Source organism: Trichoplax adhaerens, genomic scaffold, assembly GCF_000150275.1.
Source record: "Trichoplax adhaerens TRIADscaffold_2 genomic scaffold, whole genome shotgun sequence".
NCBI lineage: Eukaryota > Metazoa > Placozoa > Uniplacotomia > Trichoplacea > Trichoplacidae > Trichoplax > Trichoplax adhaerens.
The window spans coordinates 4,401,896-4,424,008 of record NW_002060944.1 but is presented as its reverse complement, the minus strand read 5'-3'; the positions used below and the strand labels follow the sequence as shown (position 1 = coordinate 4,424,008).

General features: G+C 29.7%; 1 protein-coding gene across 1 annotated transcript; it reads left to right on the top strand.

Annotated features, from left to right (window-relative positions):
- Positions 1 to 11,911: 11,911 nt before the first annotated feature.
- On the top strand, positions 11,912 to 18,672 carry TRIADDRAFT_63648 (expressed hypothetical protein; the record flags this gene model as incomplete). Its single annotated transcript, XM_002109927.1, has 12 exons — positions 11,912 to 12,004; positions 13,438 to 13,566; positions 13,768 to 13,978; positions 14,200 to 14,335; positions 15,289 to 15,456; positions 15,752 to 15,932; positions 16,432 to 16,478; positions 16,776 to 16,923; positions 17,048 to 17,128; positions 17,763 to 17,857; positions 18,079 to 18,142; positions 18,348 to 18,672. The coding sequence occupies 12 exons, from the start codon at positions 11,912 to 11,914 to the stop codon at positions 18,450 to 18,452; spliced, it is 1,458 nt and encodes a 485-aa protein (XP_002109963.1). The 3' UTR covers positions 18,453 to 18,672.
- Positions 18,673 to 22,113: the final 3,441 nt, after the last annotated feature.

Genomic DNA, 22,113 nt, shown 5'->3' with positions numbered 1-22,113 from the left:
AGAATCCCTAATCTGATTAATATTAAGGATACTCGAGATTTTTCCAGTCATTACTAAATATTTTCCAATGGAATTCTAAAAGTTGAATCTTTACTCATACAGTTAAAATGAATATCGGCAATCGACACAGTCATCTTTTACCCTCAGGCGGATAACAGAACTAGTGTATTGGTCATTACATTAAATCTTATCACATTGTACCATATTCCTATCATCACTATACTAACATAGTCCTACGGTATAAGCGGATTAAAGGCTTTAAGTTATTGTCAAAAGATAAATGGGTCATAGGTAAAATAGCTAAAAGAAAGCATAAAATCGCAATTCTACCTCGAAAAGGGCAAAATGATTACATAGTGATAACGTCCCATTTATATGCGATTGCTTTTAAACAATCATATTACCGGAGGACACGAAAATTATGCATGTTCTAGAATCTAGACGATTAAGCTATTGGCAATTCGCCCGAGGCAGCTTATGTTGAGATAAATACTTGAAATGATTTGGTAGTAACTTGAACATTTACGTATATGAATAATTTTATTAAATAATGCTCAACTTGATATTTCGACTTCATTAAGTAATCTAGATGTCGTCGTTAGAAAGCATCAACTATTAGATTCAAAAAATTAGATCAAAATTTGATCGCCTTCAAATCGATTAATCGACTCAATATCTCGAATATAGAATCATTGTGAATAGATTGTTCTAGAAAGTATTGAATAATGGAAGTTTAGGAAATTAATTGTATTAATGTATAATATGCCATTCGGCATGATGCTTCAATTTCGTGAGTATTCTAGGATCTCAATATTATCGTCATAACAAAAAAGAGGCTAAAACTAACACTTGAAAAGCAAAGTGTCGGATGTTTTTAATTAAATATTTCGTCTAGTTTTAATAAAGACTATATCTATATGAAGGCTGCATTATGGTTCCTGTGATATATTTAATTAATGACTAAATCTTGTTAATTGAAAGATTAGATCAATTTTTGAAGTCGCCGTAAGAAAAATTAAATTTTAATTACTCTACTAAGGACTAATTTCGATTTTATTACTATTTGTAATAGAATTCAAAACATAATTTAAACTGCCCACCGTTTTTATAACGACAGTACCGGTAATTGATGTTATTACATCCATCTATTAATAGACATTATTGGTTAAATGCTTCAGTAAAGGCTACGCAATGTTTATGATCAAGCTTTAGCCATTCTGATTCCCAATGTAACACAGGAAATGGAACAAGCGCTGTGTCTAAACAACACCAAAACACGATTATAAAATTAACCTTAGATACAGATTAGAATATTTAATTCTTTTAATAACATATCACATAATAGCTTAGATCCTTCTTGTAGAATTATATTTATGCTCTAGGGTAATTTTAGAATTAGGGCTATAAATTTAACAGCGAATTCGAGAATAGAAAGGTTAAAAAATCATAGACTCAGGCTTTATTCTTTAGGCTCTGAATAACTTGAGCTTTGCAGTAAATAAAATATTTATATTATATTTATTTTATGGTCAAGAAAGTATACTAGAGGAATTTTAAAATTAAAACCTTAAAAATTTAATGGATAGACTTACTGATAGAAAGTCAAAACTACAAGCACGAGTTTAATTCTTATATGAAGTACCAAAAACTTTCTAGTTAGCGATATCCTGTGAAAGAATTTCACACTAGAGCCTAGGCCATCTCAAACGGTCCAAATTATGTTACCTTTTATGAATTTTTTACGTAATGAATAAGCCCAAACCCAATTCAAATAAAGCTTGTCATTAATTCTTATTTGTTTTTAAATATTATACTGTAATGTAATATAGAGGCCTTGATTGTCTAGCTCTCGCTGAATTTTAAAGTCAATAATTTATGAGACGTAGGATTTTAACTTCGAGAATGGAAACATTTTAATATTGTATAATGAGAGTAGGCATATACTTACACTTACAACCTAGATATAAGCTAAATCATCGGCTATGCAACCCATGTCATATGCTCTTTCTACACACATCATGTTGAAATTGCACGATAAATGTGAATTAGAAGAATCTTATTCTCAAGAATTATAGATATTTATCTTACTCTATAAAACCAAATCCTAATATCCAATTTTAAGCACAATATTAGTAGTCTAATCTTTACGTTCGCTCGTTAGTTAATAATATTCAAGATTCGCCAACTTCAAATTATTAACACCGTTGAATTTTTTTCTTTAGAATGGAAATACATTTTTTAAACAATATGAAGAAAAATATAATTCCACTGTTTTCCGAGTCTACGCCGGCGCTAAAGTTGTGGCTCTATTAGATAACATAGCCATACAAACCTTATTTGATCACGATAGCGTAAGTTAAAATAAGAAATGTCTCTATTATATAGAAATATGTTGCAATTTAAGAAAGATACGTTAATTTTCTTTAATATTATCGATTTCATATAGTATAGTAGTAGAGTAGAGAATCTAAATACAATAGAGGTAACGATTATAACATATATGATTCTAGTAATGCAAAATAAAATAAACTAGAATAATAATGTAATCATAAACATAAACAAACGTTATATATCGCCCTAATTCCTCATAGAAGATGTGTAGTTTATCGGTTATAGTTAAGGTCGATTATAGAACACCGTTTAATATCTTTATATTTTACTACTAATCAGCTTTATTAAATTCAACTGTAGAATGCAGCACATAAACATAACATTTCTAAGGATATACTGTAGGCGCAGATCTAATTGGATTCAGGAACACTAGCTAAAGTAGAGTAGCATTTTAATCTTTATTTACGCTATTGCCAGTATCATTTTAATTCTTAATAAATGTAATAGTCCGATAGTAAATATCGTACAGGGAATGTCATTAGCATGGTAATTGATCTAATAATCATGACTTTGCTTCATTTGACAGCGTAAGCAATACTTCATACAGTAGTAGGCTAGTATGGTAGCATTCTATGCTATCTTACGTTCACTTTTTCAGGAAAGGAGGTATTGTCCATTTAGTTTTAGTAAGGTCAATTTTAAAGCTCTAAGCAATGCTTTATATAGCAGTAGCCTAGTAGGGTAGCATTACATGCTACATTATGTTCATTTTTCAGAAATGAGGTATACTCCATTCAATTTTAGTAAGATCTATTACAGCGATCTGCAAATATACGTAGCTCTGAGAATTAATTTCTACCTCTAAATTGTTTTAGATTTCAAAAGAAGATGGTTTTGGTAAAGTGCGACTCAATTTCGATTTAATGGCTAATATTAGACCATCAATATTCTCCAACGATCAATCACATATTCGTCGAAAACGATTTATAATGCAAATTCTTCGCCATATTCCAGCTAACTACATGATCAAGATTGCAGATAAAATTATACGTCGACACTTCGAAGCTTGGAGCAATAAATACTCATATTCGCATCGAGGTAATCCGTTAACTTTGATTTGTGTCGTTAAGAAACAATATAAATCCATCTAATATAGCTATAACCAGCAATTCATTTTTAGACCTCGCTTTCAACTAGAGAAATAATACTATACTTTATTCTTAGTCTTATCTAATATTTATTAGTTACGGCTAACTAATATTTAATTTTGTAATATACAGCATAGCTCTCATAAATATTTTCTAGGAAACTAATCTGTAGAAAGGACTAATGTCGTAAAATCTAGCTTAAATCTTCCGTTAATCTAACGCAGCTTAACTTTGTTTGATCTTAACATAGAGAATAGTGTAGCAGGAGATTTTGAAAGTGAAATACAAGAAGTTTGTAGTGATATAATTACTACTTTATTCCTTGGATCGAAGGGGAATGTGGCTGCTCTACAAAATTGGATCTCCGGTATATTTGAAAGATCGAGGTAAATTATGTAGGCTACAATAAGACATCATTTAGATTAAACCGGTCTATAATGTAGATAGCCTATCCTACCAAATTTGCACGAATTGCACAAAACCTTTATAAGCTTAGCAATAAGACTACGACAGGTTTAAAAACGTTAATGTTGAAATCATAATAAATAATTAAAATGATAATTTCGAGTACCACTAACGATATATGATCACATGTTAGTATTAATGATGATGAGTAACTGGTATAATTATACAGTATTACTGCAATACTATTTACGTAAGTAAGTTTAGCATTTAAATAATTCTATATCACTTTCATACTATACGCATAGAGTGACAATTTATCAATAATAAAAGAATCAGAAATAAGAAAAAAATACCCGATAGAAATCACAAATTTGATACATAGTTTTTTAATATTACATAAATCGGTGCGCTATTATTATATCCGTGACTTTTAACATTATTAGACGACTTGGATTGATGAAAACAAAAAGTTACGTTAATGCTTATATTGGATATCAAGAGATGATGAAACATATTGAGAGAGCACCCACTTTAAAGAAAATAGTCCAAATTGCTGGAGAACATTCATTAGATGTTGAAGACGCCAAACACAATCTTTTATTTGCCATGGTGTAAGTAAAGTTATGGCTCACAAAATTTTATTTAATTGTCTATATCGAATGGCTGTTATTTGATATAGTTACATCTAGTGTTAGAATATGAACAGGATCTAACCAGTAATATCTTACTAAATAATATTATTTACTTTGCAGTTTCAATGCCTATGGAGGTTGCAATTGCGTTATAAGAACATGTGCAGCGCGCATAGCATTACTAAAAGAAGCTGAAAGAGAACGGTTAATTGCCGAAATTAAGCTCCGACTGGAAAATCATAATGGTTTATCGGCGAATTCTCTGTATCAAATGCGAACTTTAGAATCATTTGTTCTGGAGGTAAAGCAGTAGAATACTTCATATTACGATATCCCTAGATCAATAATCATATGTAAACTTTACCACAATTTTCAGATATCAATTAAACTTTTCATGTCATATATTCTAAAAAAATTTCAAATCTTTCAAGTATAACAGTGAAATATGTTAACGAAAGTTTTGACTTTATGACTTGTCTCAGCAACGCATTACTATAAATAATCTGATTTACATTATAAATTAATAATTAATTCTATAAAATGCCCTCGAGATTCCCGATATAATTTCGATAAAGATATCATCTTCAAGGAGATACAAGATTAATTAAATATTTCTTTGATAGGCGTAGCCCTATCTTGATTCATATCGTAATATTATAATTAATTTCATGGAGAATAGAGTTAAACTTGCACTATAGGTACAAATTTTCTGCGATAATTAATCCATTTCTATAAAGAATTTTGGTAAAACGATGTTTTGGTATACAATGTACATATTTTTATTTACATAGAAAAACACCTAGTCACCTAGCTTAAAGAAGCAACTCCCTTGATATTTTATTGCCTAGCGAAATTAAGATGGACTTTTAGTAATTTAATTAATGATTTCTCTCGTAGAGCGTAGCCACAATTTCTTCGGGCTTCAGTCCATTTCTGGCAATACCAGACAAAATTATGCCTTGTATCTTGACCTATGTAATAGAGTAATCGAAACTCATATTTAGCGCATCATCTAGTTTATAGTAGCAATTTTCTAAAATCTTGATACCCTAGAAGAATTAATGCACCTATTTAATAGTTCCAGATTTGGAATTATCATAAATCTTCACCAAGATATCATTCAATTAGCAGCTAAAAATTTCTTAAGTGTCCCAGTATTAAGATACAATACTTTAATAATCACAAATTTAGTCTGATTTATAAAGATTATAAGGTACTGACTACTAGGTAATAGCAAAAATTACACATACACGTACTGCATATGCAATTATGAATATCAAAAACTAATTCTTGATATTATCAGGCGATCTTATTCTAAATATTAAATATCTTATGGAGTAATGGACATTAAATCTATTTCTTATTTATAGGTATTACGTACTTCACCTCCTATTTCTATGATATTTGGCCGTACAAAGTAAGTTTTTTCGTTTTAATAAACTTTGAGTAAGTACTTGTATAAGAAGAAAGTACTTGAGAAAGCGATAGTGATAGCTATCGCGAAATAGTGACTAGACTTACAATTTGAATAATACCGATCAAGAAACTAGATAGGTGCAAATTCCAATTTAGTTTTAGCCATAATAATATATTGTAAAAAACAGGATAGACATTTTTTTACATCTAGATAACTTGATAGCATGATAAATTAGAAATTAATTTTGGCATTAAAATTGAAATATCTATTCAACGTTTATTGTGTAACTAGGCGAGATTTGGTTATCTATTCATCATCAGGCAAATTTAAAGTGGTTAAAGGACAATTATTAGCTGGTAGTATTTATTCAGCACATCGTGATCCGACCATATTTAAAAATCCTGAAGAATTTAGACCGTTCCGATTTATAGAAGAACCGGTAATTTTATCAGATTTCGATTTATTTACCCTAATTCATTACATTTCGAAATATCTTTAGCTTACAGTTATAATGCTTTCATAACCATTTAAAATTGATAAATATAATACGCAACTAGGCATTGAAACAAAACATTGTGTGGGAAGCAGGACCTTATACTGTTAACGCTACTGAAGATAGTCATCAGTGTCCTGGCAAGGTAAGTCAAAATATAGCTATGAGTTGTACTATCTGTGCTATATAAAAACGTACTAGTATTAAAGATGAAAATATTACTTTCATCTTTTACTAAATTCTGTATCTAATATTCGTTAGGGAATTGCCATCCCTTTGATCGAAGTTTTCTGTCTATATCTACTACTACACTGCCAGTATACATTGAATAAAGAGCCAATTTGGACAGGCAAAAAGTATATCAATAATACCTAAAAAAACTCTTAATATCTTCTAAATATCACCCTAAAACTCTCTTATTATATATATTTTAGATAAAAAAGGGAAATAGTTCACAATTAATTCACCTTTTTTAACATTATATTAATTCTGGATTAATCTACGGATTATCCATGATATTTATTCCCCATCTTTCTACTATAGTATTTATTTGCTTAAATACTAAGATGACTTCCATCAGCATCTAAATGTGCAGTACAATATTAATATTTTCTATTATCGATGAGTATCTCAAGTAATTCATGGTTAATCTAATTATCATTAATATCAGTTCATGAATACTGGACTATTTCTTAAAAGATCTAAAAATAAAGCATTACCAGTATCAAGCTAATATGAATATTATCGGTTTTATCCTTTATTATTTAAACGATTACCGCTATTATTAATCCCTGCTTTGGATGTTTCTAGATCTAGTCGAAGTGGCTGTCCTGACGAACCTATCAGTCTGAAACAGTTCTCCTTTCAACCAGCTAAGGTATAAGCTGATTAAATTAGATTTTTCTTGCATAGAAGGCCTTGTAAATATTTCGTTATGCATCACTATGGTATGTTCACTTATAAAGGCACGTGACAAGCAATATACCACATTGTCTAGTCTAATGTAATGACATGCATAAAAAGTAATTCAGTCTCATAGACTTCGTTATAGTATTGTTTAAGATGATAATTCCAGTATTTACTAAGCAGCTATAGATGACTAAGATGTAAATAGATAATACGATCTAATCAACTTTATTCGATAACTATAAGTTTAAATATTATTCACCCTCATAATCGGTGAGAAAAAAATTAATCTATACGTAGAGCTAATCTTGATTATATTTTATAACAATAAATTGAAAAATTCGAATCTATTCCACTCACTAACTAAAAATTTAAAAGTATTGTCTACTCTAATAGCAAATTAAAGATTGATTAGCCTAGGCTACTCCAGATTCTAATACACTATCTTGCTTTTCAATTTCTAGTTTTCCGTTAATCTACCAACACATGTCTTGGATTCTTTTAATTTATTAGGCCCAGATACTGCTTTTGATGCAGTAGCTCACTAAGTATTAATCACAATACTTTATAAATAAGCTTTTCTTCAGACTATCTATTAATAATTTTACAAGTTCAAATAGATTTTTATTCATGAATAACTACTCCTTAAGTAAAAAATCGAGATTCCGATAGATAGGATATATTTGATTTGCGTTTAAGGCGGATATTAAATTATTTTTATGATATGTAACTCTTTAAACATGATTCTACGGTCTAGAATGAATTTCTTGCTCAGAAATAATATCTAGTAAGAGCAGATAATTTAATAACAAAAGAGTATTGGTGGTTTAACTTCATTTTATATGCATCATAACGAGATAGATGATATTTCATATTTTAATGTGTTGAATAGCATTATCTAAGGTTAGAAACCATTTTTGCACTTGTGATATTTGTACACCATCTGCAAACAGATAATGTAAAATTGATAAATACTATTTTAGCTTTTAATTAGAGACGATTTAATATTATTATGAAGTAAAACTGGTTACTGATCTTCATAATTGACTTATATTTGATTAGTAGCTATGTCAATTATAATTGGATCTAAGTCATCTCACAGTATAAATTGATTGCACTATGTTGCATGAAATTATAAATTTTTGCACAAAAAAATTTATGAAAATGATAAAAATTCAATATCAGTCCGGTCTAATACCGCTTTGAAATTAAACGGTGACCAAGAGTAAATTCAAAATAAAAGATGTGTGTTACATCATATACAGTATAGGCACCTAGACAGGATTAAACCTTATTCTGAGTGAAAACTAAGGCATATTTCCGGTTTTACATGGAATTTAGCTATTTAAAATTATAGCAATATTTATCTTGGTTTATCATTAGTTGGCATAATGATAGGTAATATTATATTAAGATTTCATAGAGCTCAAATTTTTATAAATTTCTTATCATGCGTATAGATAACTATAATTTCAATTATTACATGCATTTATAACCTGATTGGTTAGGTTACGGACATGTAAAGTAGTCCGTTATTACAAAATATAAGATAAATAAATCTTATTATCAGATTTCTTACTGTCATATGTATCACTAAGTAATCATTTGAAAGATAAGTAAATCAGTTACGTTGTGATACACTAGTACACTTGACGCATTAAGGTCTGCAGTATATTCTCATTATATTGATATGCGTGTATAGTATATGATAATACAAATTAATTGTATGCGTATTACAATTATTAACAGGTTGGTAAGAAATGTGTTACCTTTGATATTTTTATGAAAGGACAGCAAAGCTAAATATGTTAAAAAATTTCAATCTCTTATGTAAAGAACGAAGTATTAATAAAATATTAGGGTAAATAAACTAGATAAATCTATTCAGCTTCATATAATATTTCTGCAACACCACAAATAATAAAGAACATATACAGCAATAAATTTAGTGCTGTATTACTTCTTAAGCTTTATATCAGGTCAAATACTGTATAAGAAGTACTATCTAAGATAGAATTATGTAGTCAATTACAATGTCCATAAAGAATTGATGCCTATCTATTTTACTCTAACCAAAGATAAACAATTAGGCTAGGGTACTATTTGTTCCATCTATGATGACAATACATGCCAATGATCGAAAGTATAGCCTATATGCATAACATATAAACTTACTACCTAAGCTATTCATTCTTGAATACGCGATTTACTAAATTGACTTATGTATCTTCAGACCAAAGGCATAAATAACTTCGTTTCTATTATCACGTGCTATCATAATCATTATAATTAAAATATTAATTGACGCAGTTATGACGTATTACTATAACTTTCGATCATACATAACTGTATCCTGCAGCGAATTCTTTACTGATCTACTATTGATAAACAAATGCATAGACTACAGAAGCCATAATCATTTGATTAACATGTAAATGTCCAGATAAACCATAACAACTGTTTTTTTCTCGTTTATATTGATTAAAGTTAGAACTTATACTAGTAAGGCTGTTGCTATGGATCTAAACCGCTACGAATTATTTAATGTCGCCTTTGATACTATATATTTTTTCAAAACATATTACCGTATATCTAACGATATGAATTCTTTATAGATGGGTTATTAATAAATACTTCATATTAACGACAATCATTAAATATACTCATAAACATCTGGTAGTTTTAGAATCAGCTTTCCTATATCGGGTACCAATCGAAAGCTATAATTCAACATTAATAAAACTTGTTACAACAGTTACGTCAATATTTGGCTATAGTTTTACTCTAGTATCATATTACTAACTTATTCAATCTCGAATTTTACTATAATTTTACGTTCAAAACTTGACATTTTAATTAACAATGAACTACAATTTTATCCTGGAACTTTATCTACTCTACTTGTCTAATTCTAATTTAACAGATGCTATAATTTTTTCATCTATAACTTTATAGCAATATAAAAAAGTGGAATACTTCTCTGTATATGTATGGTTACATAAAACTAATACTAAGAAATAGATGAAATTTAAAATTACAACGTATTTCTGATATCTAATTCTGTACTGCATATATGAGTATATCGATGCTTAGTATTTGTCATATACTTTCATACCTAAACGTTAAACATCCTATTCTATACTCTAATGATCGAGTAATAGTCTTTTACTGTTATAATAACTATAAAACTATGCTAATCGTAACACCTACAATGTTCTGCGCGATCCTATCTATTCTAATAGAAATCATCATAATTTCAAAACATTGTAAAATATCTTTAATTATAAATACGAGATACGTAATGCAGTAGCAATTTTAAATCATATTCCGGTAGTATAGATGTGATATACTGTATACCGATCACGAAATTCCAAATTTTAGAAAAATAAGGGCTTTATTGAATCTTTGACAAAGATTAACTACACACAGCTCTACTCTAACCGAATACTACTACTAAAGATTTCTAGAACGAACTAACAGAATAATCTAAAGTTGCATGCTTTTATACTTTTCGTAGTACTCGCAGCTACAATCTGCATGACAACCTTTTACCTTATTTTACACATAGTAAAATTTTTCTTAGTAACACTATTCTACTGCAGACCATCATTAATCCGATATGGATACGACTACAGTACTTACGTAGACATTATTCACACCAGCCAAAGTACAATGAATTAACCATATCCTAATATATGATTTACAGTTCTATTTTTACCTATAACCTTATTAGTAACTCAACACCTTACTGTATATAGTCATCTATACTCTAGCATAGAGTCTATACCACTACAGTCTATAGTTTTGGCTACCAAATATCTCTTAGGATAAATATCTACCGTACATTATACTAAACATGGCTAACAGTCTACATCACAATACTAAGTTACATTACAATAGTATATCGCAATTACCTTTGTATTTAAATTATAATAATTTTTAAATCACGATGTTTATATTTGGTGCACCCTTTATCCATGATCTGAATTATTTATAGCACTATATAGCCTATACGCATATCATGGGCCTATGTAGGATCCTTATCGACAATATGTTATTATGATACGGCTAAATAATACCAGATTGAGTAGTAGATTAATAATAATTATAGGCAACAAATTATTCGAATTTCTTCAGAATCGTATGATAGAATGGACATGAATAATAATGAATTCATGACGAAAGAATTTACCGGTTGTTTAGTTTGGTCGAATCAGCCTATGATTAAAAAAAATAGCTCATTGTCGTCGACTAGGTTACCATAGCAACTAAGATCAAGTGATAGTTACGATGTTATTCTGTCGATTGGCCAATATGACCTATTCACCTTTTGCTTTTCTCACACTTTCTTACTGCTTCTAATACCGTATCAACGCATGTATATGTATATATTGTAATTGAGTTAAAAATAGTCATCAGTCGAATACTGAAGCGATACTTGTATCCTGGCTTTCATCAAAGGTAACCAAGGCCGTATATTAACTCGATAACACCTTGAATTTATCTTTCAAGGACTAAATTGAAGTTCAAGTGAATCAAACATCAGCATCGCCAACTATTCATTTCATCGCGTAGAACCATGAAGGTAGAACCTGTTAATAGCGATGACAACCCTAAGAAAGTGGCTAATTCATTGGGTTGGACTATACCCAGTGTTATGAAGCTATTAAAGGTAGCAAATAAGCGATCATTACTACCATAACTATCAATTCGCCATGTTATAAAGTGTTTTAGGGTGGAGTTTGTTAATATTATAGTATTGTCCAATTTTATCTATCATGATATCGGTATGTCGAATAGAAAAGGAATTTTAAATTAAAATTATATCCACGTTATTTATTGAATCCGAATTTACGGGATCTAGTTCTTATTATTATCACGTAAGAATTAGCGATATTATCCGCTAAAATATCAAAACTATCATTCTTTTCGTCCAACCAACTGTTGCTTGGAGAAGTATCGTAACCATCAAAAGGCATTTGAACTGCGGGAGCTATACATTATCATTAGTTACATGGCAACCGGTTGCAAATTAAGTTAAAATCAGTTATAGTAGCACATTTTAAGCAGATCAATTTTTCTACTAGAATGCAAAGTTAAAGATGCCTTAAAATCCAAGGAAGCGCTTCGTACGTCACTTCATCATAAACTACGCTGAAATGTTTCCAGATTATGTTCACTATTTTAGCGCAGAAGCCTAGGGTAGAAATTAAAAATTTGTGTAATGAGTCAATATTCGCTACTTTTATGATAGTAATACACGTGTGAAATAAAATAAGAATTTAGTTTTACTCGAGCTCCTACTGGATCTATTAGAATAGAATAGACATCAAAGTAAGTTTGCTTGATGATGTCACTCTTATTTATTGATTTGTTTGCTTTAGCTAAACATTCTTTGGTTAATCCTATAACTAAGATGCCTTATAGATGTGTTTATCATGGCTTGGATCGATGACACTTTTAATTAAGATAGAAATGAGATAAATACTATGTATGATACTTGACACTGAATTCCTCCATCGATTTTATGGCACAGTCTGCTATAGATGATTATTTTTAATTTGAATAAACACTTAATATACAATCTGCCATCTATTAGCGCTAAATTGACAGAGATAAGTGAAGATTTATTCTCAAAATTGTAAAGGAAAAAGTAGTCAAAGTAATCGTTAATAATTAACGCAATTTCAGGTTATAACTACAACAAAAAAATGTATCACGACAGTATTATCTGAAGTGACTTAAAACGCTACTAGATAGGTATTTCAGTTAGGCAAGATTATCTTTGTGTTTAAATCATTTTAACTGATAAAAGCTAAAAAAATACTTATACAAGAGTTTGATGCACTTATTTCTATTCAAACCCTGATTGATCTAACCCCTGTTATGCTTTCAATTGAAATAATTACGATCGAAAATAATAATAAAAGCATGGGTCTTTATATAAGTTTTGAACAATTCATTTTACAATTCGTCCTTATTTACCTCTTATGATCTCTTCATAACGAGCGAAGGGCCGCTATGAAGAGAGAGTTTTTGTGAAATAACTTTTCAACGTAATAATGGAGTGAATTTCATCAAAAATGTCTTGATAATTGTCCATAGGAAGGAAATCTATATTTTAAAACCATTCAAGAGAAGACTGGCCATACCATCTTTAGAATTAATTTGGGAGTAGAAGCTTTCGCCTTGTGCGATAGCCAAAGTGCAACTGCAGTTTTCGATTATAGTAAGGTAAAATGAAATACTATATCAATACTACAACTTGTCATTGGCGATTTAGATAAGAATGATTTGATAACCTAGGTATCTATATATGCAGGGTACTCTTGGAAGATTATTATTTCCATCTATTTTAGCAAGATGATGATAGCAATAACATTGACTCTATTAAGATTTCATTTCGTCGATTTTACTAATTTCTTTTCATAACAGGTGACTAAAGATGATGGCTTTGGTCGATTAAAATTCAACAAAAATCTAACTGGTCAAATAAGACCATCTATATTTTGTAATGGAGAAGTACATGAACGCTATCGAAAGTTTCTAATGGATGTTTTTCGTGCTACATCGGTTGATTACTTAATTAAAGTGACCAATGAAGCAGTTGAAAAACATTTCAGCTTATGGGAAAAGAGTTATACGGGTAAGTTTCTGTTGCAGAGACTGATTTTCAGCGTACTCTTACTTGCGGACAAGTACGCGGATACTTGCAGACTTGTGACTTTAAATAGTACCTTGACTTGAGGACATCACATTTCGTTAAATCCTATTTGAAGTATAAATACTACTAGAATCATAAGGAATATTCTCTTCCTCTTTCGAAATTGGTCTTGTAATATTTATCGTATTTTTAATCTTGTCTAGGTGCGGGTATTGCCAAAGAATGGGAAATGGATATTTTAAGGTTATGCAGCGATATTGTACATCGGGCAATCCTTGGAGGAGAGATAAGTTCCGAAGCTTCTCATAATTGGCTTATGGGCATTCTGAAGAAGAAAAGGTACTTTTAATAAAGTAAAAATGCTTAACCGTATTAAAATAAGCTTATTGAGAAAATTGAGTTGTGCTTAATTCTTTAGCAGTACAAAAAATAAACGTTCATGATATAACTCGTAACTATAACGTAAATCGATCGAAATTAATGATTATACAATAGAGAAAAATGGGATATGAAAGAGTTGGAGGGATAGAATTTCAAATTCAGATGATTTTAATAATCTTTCAGCCTTGTACTATCCATGAAATTAAGCCTAATAAGGACAAAAATTGAATCTCTTCGATTACGCATAGTAGCGAAATCGGACGTGAAAGGGTTGAAGGGAAAGAATTACAAATTAAGATGATTTTAACGATCTTTCAGTCTTGTATCAATCATGAAATTAAGCCTAATAAGGACATAAATTTAAATCTCTTCAGTTAAGCATAGTCGTTCAATTTGCCTTAGAATTGTTGTGTATACTTGTATAATTATAGTCGTGTTTAGTTATTCATTTTATCTTTACTATGTCTATCCCAATCACTTGAATGTAATCATAATTAAGTAATTTTTAGGATTCCTATACGTCTTATACTTGAGGTTAAATTAGATATGATAATAGTGAGAGATCGAACATATGATACTAATATTTTACGATAGTTTTTCCAAGCGTTCTAGAATAGACTTTGATACTCGGAATATTTTACTACAGATTATAGTAAATTTCTATTTAATTAAGTCTATCCTAATCACTTAAGAGTCATTCTATTTAGAATTTTTTCTTGTCACTAGATCTTATTCATTAGATTAAATCTAATGCGATTATGGTGGTACAGTAACAATTCAATAGATACGTTATGTAGTATATCCAATTGTCTCGAAATTATTCTAAACTCGGTGTAGATCAAATAAATTACAGTAGCTATCACAGAATCTTCTTGATTAACGATTTATTCTACTTTTTATTACCTCTCTAGATCAGCTTTAGGGGTCAAAACTAAATTTTTCTCCAAGGCTATCGTTGGATATGCAATTCTCACCAATGGAATTAAAGAATCTCCCCACTATCAGAGCATGATCAAACTAGCTGACAAACGATCAGTTTCTGAAGAGGAAGCATTAAACAATATTCTCTTTTCCATTCTGTAAGTCATCATAGGAAAGTAGAATCAATATAGTTAGATTTAAAATAATCATAGTACATATTTTTTCTGGAAATGAGTTTCTGCATAATAGAAGTACAATACTGCGGTCAGTAATTCACGATCCTATTACAGCAGGCATAATCCATCCAATTCCTCACGATAAATAAATTCTTGATGTAGACGTCGTTACATAATTTATTTCTGTCTTAGGAAAGCTAAATTAGGGCTCTTTGATGTATTTTTTATACCTCTACTAATTCTATAACTTTCAATTTGCATCTTGGTAATGAATTAGCTTCAATTACTATGGAGGATGCAGTGCTGCCTTTCGGACATGTGCTGCAAGGATATCAATATTAGACGAAAATATCAAAAGCGAATTAATCGAAGATATTAAAAGTGCTATAGATAAATATGGAGGCCTAACTGGTCAAGCTTTGTGTCAAATGAGAAAGCTCCATTCATTTGTTTTGGAAGTGAGTAAAAGAAAAATTAAAATGATTACTTGATCTTCTCCTCTTAATTATCAACGAAAATATTTTGCTAAGACAAAGTACGCATAGACGGATACAATTTCATTAAAATACCATATTCAGCTCTCCGTTCACATCAAACAATAATATATTTATCTATGATATTAAGTTAAGATGAAAGTACAATTATCCCTCTACATGATCTTTTAATTGTTTGAAATGAGAATTGGAGTTAGAATTGAGTAAAACGGGAAAGAAAAATACGTCATGAATTAATATTGAAAAATTTAACTATTTAGTTTTAGATTATCCATTGTTGAGTTTGTGGCAAACAAAAATAAATCATAACTAAATACTATTCCAGAATTGGCATCCTTAACCCATATAGTTCATATACTATTGTAGTAAACTGGATACAGCAAATAGTAGCAAGATAATGATGGTTACAAAATTAAACTATTCTCTTCTTAAACTAACAGTATGATATTCTATCAAATTACAGAATCTTAGAATGTCTTCACCCGTGAATTTAATTTTTGGACGAGCAGTGTAAGTATTTCCCTTTTGAAGGGGATACCTAATTGACTATTTCATTTTTTAGCAAGTTTTAAATTGCTTTTTAATATTCGATTGCCTAAAGTAGTCAAAAAATTTAATCAGCTTCAGTAGTATAGAGGCACATACAGTCCAAACTATAACATACAGGAAAATATTAGTGGACATGTCTTGATCCACACCAAATACATAGTTATAATTATTATACTTATGATGAAAATATCGTTATTTAGCAAGTTACTGTACCGCACATTCTCTACTTTTAGTCTAATTCTTTTGCCTATCTTTTAGTGAAGATTTAATGATTAAATCTAATACCGGAACTTACAAGATTCCAAAAGGCAAATTAATGGTAGCTAATCTCTTTTGGGCACACCGAGATACTAGAGTATTCGATGATCCGCTTACCTTTCAAGCACTGCGATTTTTTAATAATCCGGTAAGATTTATATCTCACTTAATTATATAGACTACCTTTTTAGCTGTAGTTAAGGATTATAGGTACAGTATTCTTCCATATCAATCATGAAATTTGAAGATTTTGTCAATTTACTTTTAAACAGGATCTTAAAAATTATTTGTACTGGGAAGCTGGGCCTTTCTCTAAGGATCAGTGTGAAAAGACCCATCAATGTCCTGGTCGGGTAAGTAAATTTCTCATTGGACAGTATTAAATAAATTTTATATTTTCTTCCTCTAAATGAAATTACTTGTGATGTCCGAAAGTATTCTACTTTGCTTCAGATTTATGCTAGACTAATTTAACTCTTATTAGATTAATCATTTCGAGATTATCGTAACTTATTAAATTTCTATCTCTTCTTATTTGTGTAATGATATACCCTCACTTTAGCTACAATAATCGAATCATCTTCGATCACTAGCTTAGCTACTCGTCTAGATTCACGTACCGTTTATTGTAAATATCGATGAATAAACGTGAAATTAGTTTAATGTACGACAGTCAGCTCTACGACCTAGCCATTATCGAGTACGAATAACATCAAAAATATTTAACCAATTATTGCGATACTTTAATGATGTACGCTTCTATTAATTATAATTATCAGTATCATACAATTTTGAGCTGAAGATTTTTTCTTTCAATGACGAATAGAAATGACATAACTGTGATATATCTCGAGCTTTTCCTAATAATTTAAATCCAAACATTTTACGCCTACGCGTATAATGAAACATAATTAAATGAAGCAAATTATTTTAACTTTCCGTTTTATATCTTACACATATTCAAAATAATGTATCTTGATTCCCTAGAACATTGCTATCCCTTCCATCATGCTATTTTCCGCTTATCTGCTCCTTCAAGGAGACTATCAACTAGGTAGTGAGCCTCAATGGACAGGAAAAAAGTAAGCATAGTATCCGTAAAACGTTGTAAATATTTTGTATTTTATCTTTTAAACTAAAATTATAAATTCTATGCTAATACCACTAAAATAATTGATAGTATAATATCCACTTAAATATTAGAATCTCTGAGCTAATTCCGTTATTCACTTGCAAAACATGAATGAACATGATATAAGACTTTTACAAGATCAAATATTCATTTTTGTGTATTTAATGATAGAATTCGACGCTTAGGGACTCCTGATGAGATCATCACTCTAAAAAAATTTAAATACAAATCAGACGTAAGTGAACCATTTATTTTAACAACGCAATAAATCCATCCATTACACCTCCGTTATTTACTCCATTTTAGCCCTATATAGCTTTACTTTAACTCCTTCGTAACTGTACCATAGGCCTGTCTTACTTTCGTTATATATTCCAAAATTAACCTCTACTGACAATTGTTACATTGCAAATATAATTCTATCTATATTCTCATCATAGGTTACAGTTTCGCTACCGGAAGCTGTTCTAAATAGCAAATTAAAGTATGATGAAATGACAGCCGAAAATAATAATAGTCAATGTCCTGTGGATAGCGAAGCTTAATAAAAACAAAATGAAGGAAATCGAAACTTAGAATAAGACTGCAATTCCTTAATTTTAGTATGATTTAATTCTCGAAGTATTTTTAACGATAATATTTGGTATTTTCTTGTAAATTTTATCTGCTACGATTTACTTCCACTACCACGCTTTACTTTGATATCTCTACTAAATACAGCATCAATTTTTTTATCTTTCTTTATTTTGACGTAATCTAACGTTTTGTCTTCAATATTAAAATATTTCTGCTTTAATTGTAAAATATAACATCGATGTAGTTTACTTCTCATCCTTACCTAATTGCAATTAATATTAACAGCACAGCATACGGTGTATTTAGTCATGAAAGATAATATTTCAGCTGATCCATCCTTTTAATCTTACTTCTATTACGTAGAAACATTATTGTAAGAAATTTATTAGACGATGTAATTGGCCTACAGATCATAAATACATAAGCATCAAATTGTTTACTTTAAAGAATTTTATGCAAGTCACTTAAATACTTAAACTTAAATTCCTTGCTCCTATCTACATAATTATGATATAGTAAATCTTGATGATATTTGTAATCTTACAATTTCATGTTAACTTGGACGACTTAACTCACGATGTCCCCGCAATCATAGATGATAATTTCAGTATGAGAATCCAGCTGTGAACTAATCATTATAGATCATCAATCAACTTTTTTACTAATAAGCGCATTTTAATCCCAAGCGTTTAAATACTACTTGCGTATTTAGGTGTGAATACAAACTTACTTGCATGATAAACTGATATCTTGCATCATTAGCTATAGTTGTAGCTATTTCTGAACTAATTGTTGTCTATCTAGTAAGTTCGTTCTATTATATCTGTAACATATCGTAGTAAATAGTAACCCATAGCATTCTTATAGTTTATTACGGCAGACTATTACGAATATCAGTACTTAAGAAATAAAATCTTCTAGGTTGTATTAAATGTTCGTAATTTTAAAATGATGCTGTAGTAATTCTACTCATGAATTTTTAATCGTATGAAACTGTTTTAATGAGATATTCTACGTTAATGTAGTAATTCATAAATAAGCTAATCAATCTTAACTTCACCTAAGAATTATTACTGCTTGTAATGCTTGCTTTTTACTGATTAAAATGTTTTGAACGATACAGTAATTGATACTATTGCATCAAATCGTTGGCTAATAAATGCTGTTGGAGTTTTTGAAGTTAATTTCTATATACTGTACAGTATTATAAAATCGTAAGTCTGGAATACGAAACCCGATAGATACCATTTCCACATTAATTTACAGACGCATTTTTAAGGGATGATTTTTAGCTAACATCGTGTATATATAATGGCTGAAATCGAAATGCTACGCATATTATATACTATGTTAGTGATTTACGGGTATATACAATATTAAATTTACATAGCCTTCTTATAAGGTAGCCTGAAATTAATCATGAAATGTATGCAAGTGCTAACTTGTAACCACGATTATCGCAGAATAACATGCTGTCACAAAGTAAATTTTTTAGGCTTATTATTAAGCTAGAGTTATGATGGAGCTAAGATTAATTATAATGATAGTGATATAACAACTTGATATGATTCGATCATATTAATTACAAGAAGGAACTTTAGATATAAGCAATTTTGCAGCTTAAATATACATACCATCAAATTCTAACGCTAACTCACGAGTATAAAGTTAGGATAGGATTAGCTATATCGATAGCAATACAACTACTCACGATAACTTAACTATATTAATTATAAATAATAGCTATATCATAGATAGAAATTCCGAACCTTTACATAGCTTACATACTTTTGCGTTCAAATCTTAAACTTATCCAATAGTATCTTCGCGAAAAAATTATTTTCCAACTGTAAATCATTTCCATTATCATTGCCGAGAAGAATTGTATCTTCGTATTGTAGAAATCTTTGGTTAGTCAAGTACTATGGTCATCATATCAACAGGTTGTTGCTACTATAAAATCATAATATTATGATTTACGCTATTGATTAATCAGACTGTATATAATATTTGTATAAAATTTCGTTTACACTAATTTTCTATAAAGATAACAGTTTACAATTCATCATATTGGATCTATTCACCTTACAAACATCGTTGCAGTAATGATTAATATTATTATACTCATACTTTAAGTATCTGTATACAGTAATTTGAATTAGCCATAATATGGGTTAATTATTCCGACTATTTTTGAAAGATATTACCGATTCGATCAAACACCTACGAATAATTCTATCAGATTAGCTTTGCAAGTTAATATCTGTGCAACTCCATTTTAACTTATGAGCTCTCCTGACAATATATGAATATATTGAATATATTGTATAAAAAAACATTATTACATCTATTAGGCGGTATCCTTTAGGATAATGTGGTAGCGAGATCATGTAAAATTACTATACTGTCCATGTTCATATTGCAAGAAAGAATTCAATTGCGGAAACTAGACTGTATATTAGGATAAGAACAAACTTTTCCACCGGGGATAGAAACAATATATGCTAAATTGTATTCTCATAGCTATATAAGGATATCATCATTAACATAATAATGTGACTTTTCTACCATAATTGTTGTTGAATGGCTAAGCATAGTAAATCAGGAATGGGTCAAGACAAGAAGTAGTCTCCAAGGCATTAATTTGAATAATACCTTAACTACATGCTAGAGGAGTGCTGCTTTATACTCTAGACAATAACTTTAATTATTTACTGACCATGACCCAAGACTCTTCTAATCGTCTCTAATTTAGTTTGTCTGTAATTTCTTTTCACTAGACGTCAATATTATCTCCCACCCTAGTCATATGTGCCTAATAGAGCTGATTGCTGTCTTAAATGTAGGATTTAAGGGTTAAATTTCGATCGACATCAATACATTAAGTTATTCCTATCACTTTCTTACCTATAATCCAATCAATAATCGGAAAAATTACTCAGATAGATAACTTATCCCATTTTTTTATCGCCATTAAGATTAAGGTATGTTTTTATTCATCCTGATAGCCCATAATAAAGATATTGACTCATAGCATTAACCGATTTGTACGTAGAACTAAGACTATATTATTACAAATCTTCTTTAAAATGCTTTCTACTTTTCAGGATAGCTTGTCTAATTTCTTCATCGTAATTACAAGATATATTATTTATACGTCAAGTACTGCAATGATGCATGACTTAGGGGAATAATAAGTATACTGTACTAATAGAAATTTTCATCTAAGTTAAGCAAGTGTGTTACCCGCCCAATAAAGACATAGTTTTCTTTTTATTGTAATTTTTTACTTCGTTACTTGTTGCTAAGTTTTTGTAATTTTATTATTCCCTTAATCTAAGCTATAAAAAAGTATGGATGTTGTTAGAATTACATGTTAAGTAGCAATTATACTATATGATATAAGCAATTTAAAAGCAGTTTTCGCTTACCCTACCAAGCTTATAATTCTGGTTGTATCATAGGTAATCTTTTCGTAATTTGAAACCTAAACAGTTGTAGAAGCAATGTTTTATATACATGTATATTAAGCTTGGAAATTTAATTATATCAAAGCTTTACGTTGACCTATTAAATTCATTAATATGATAGTTCTATTATATTCCTCACCTGATTGCCTTCTTAAGAACA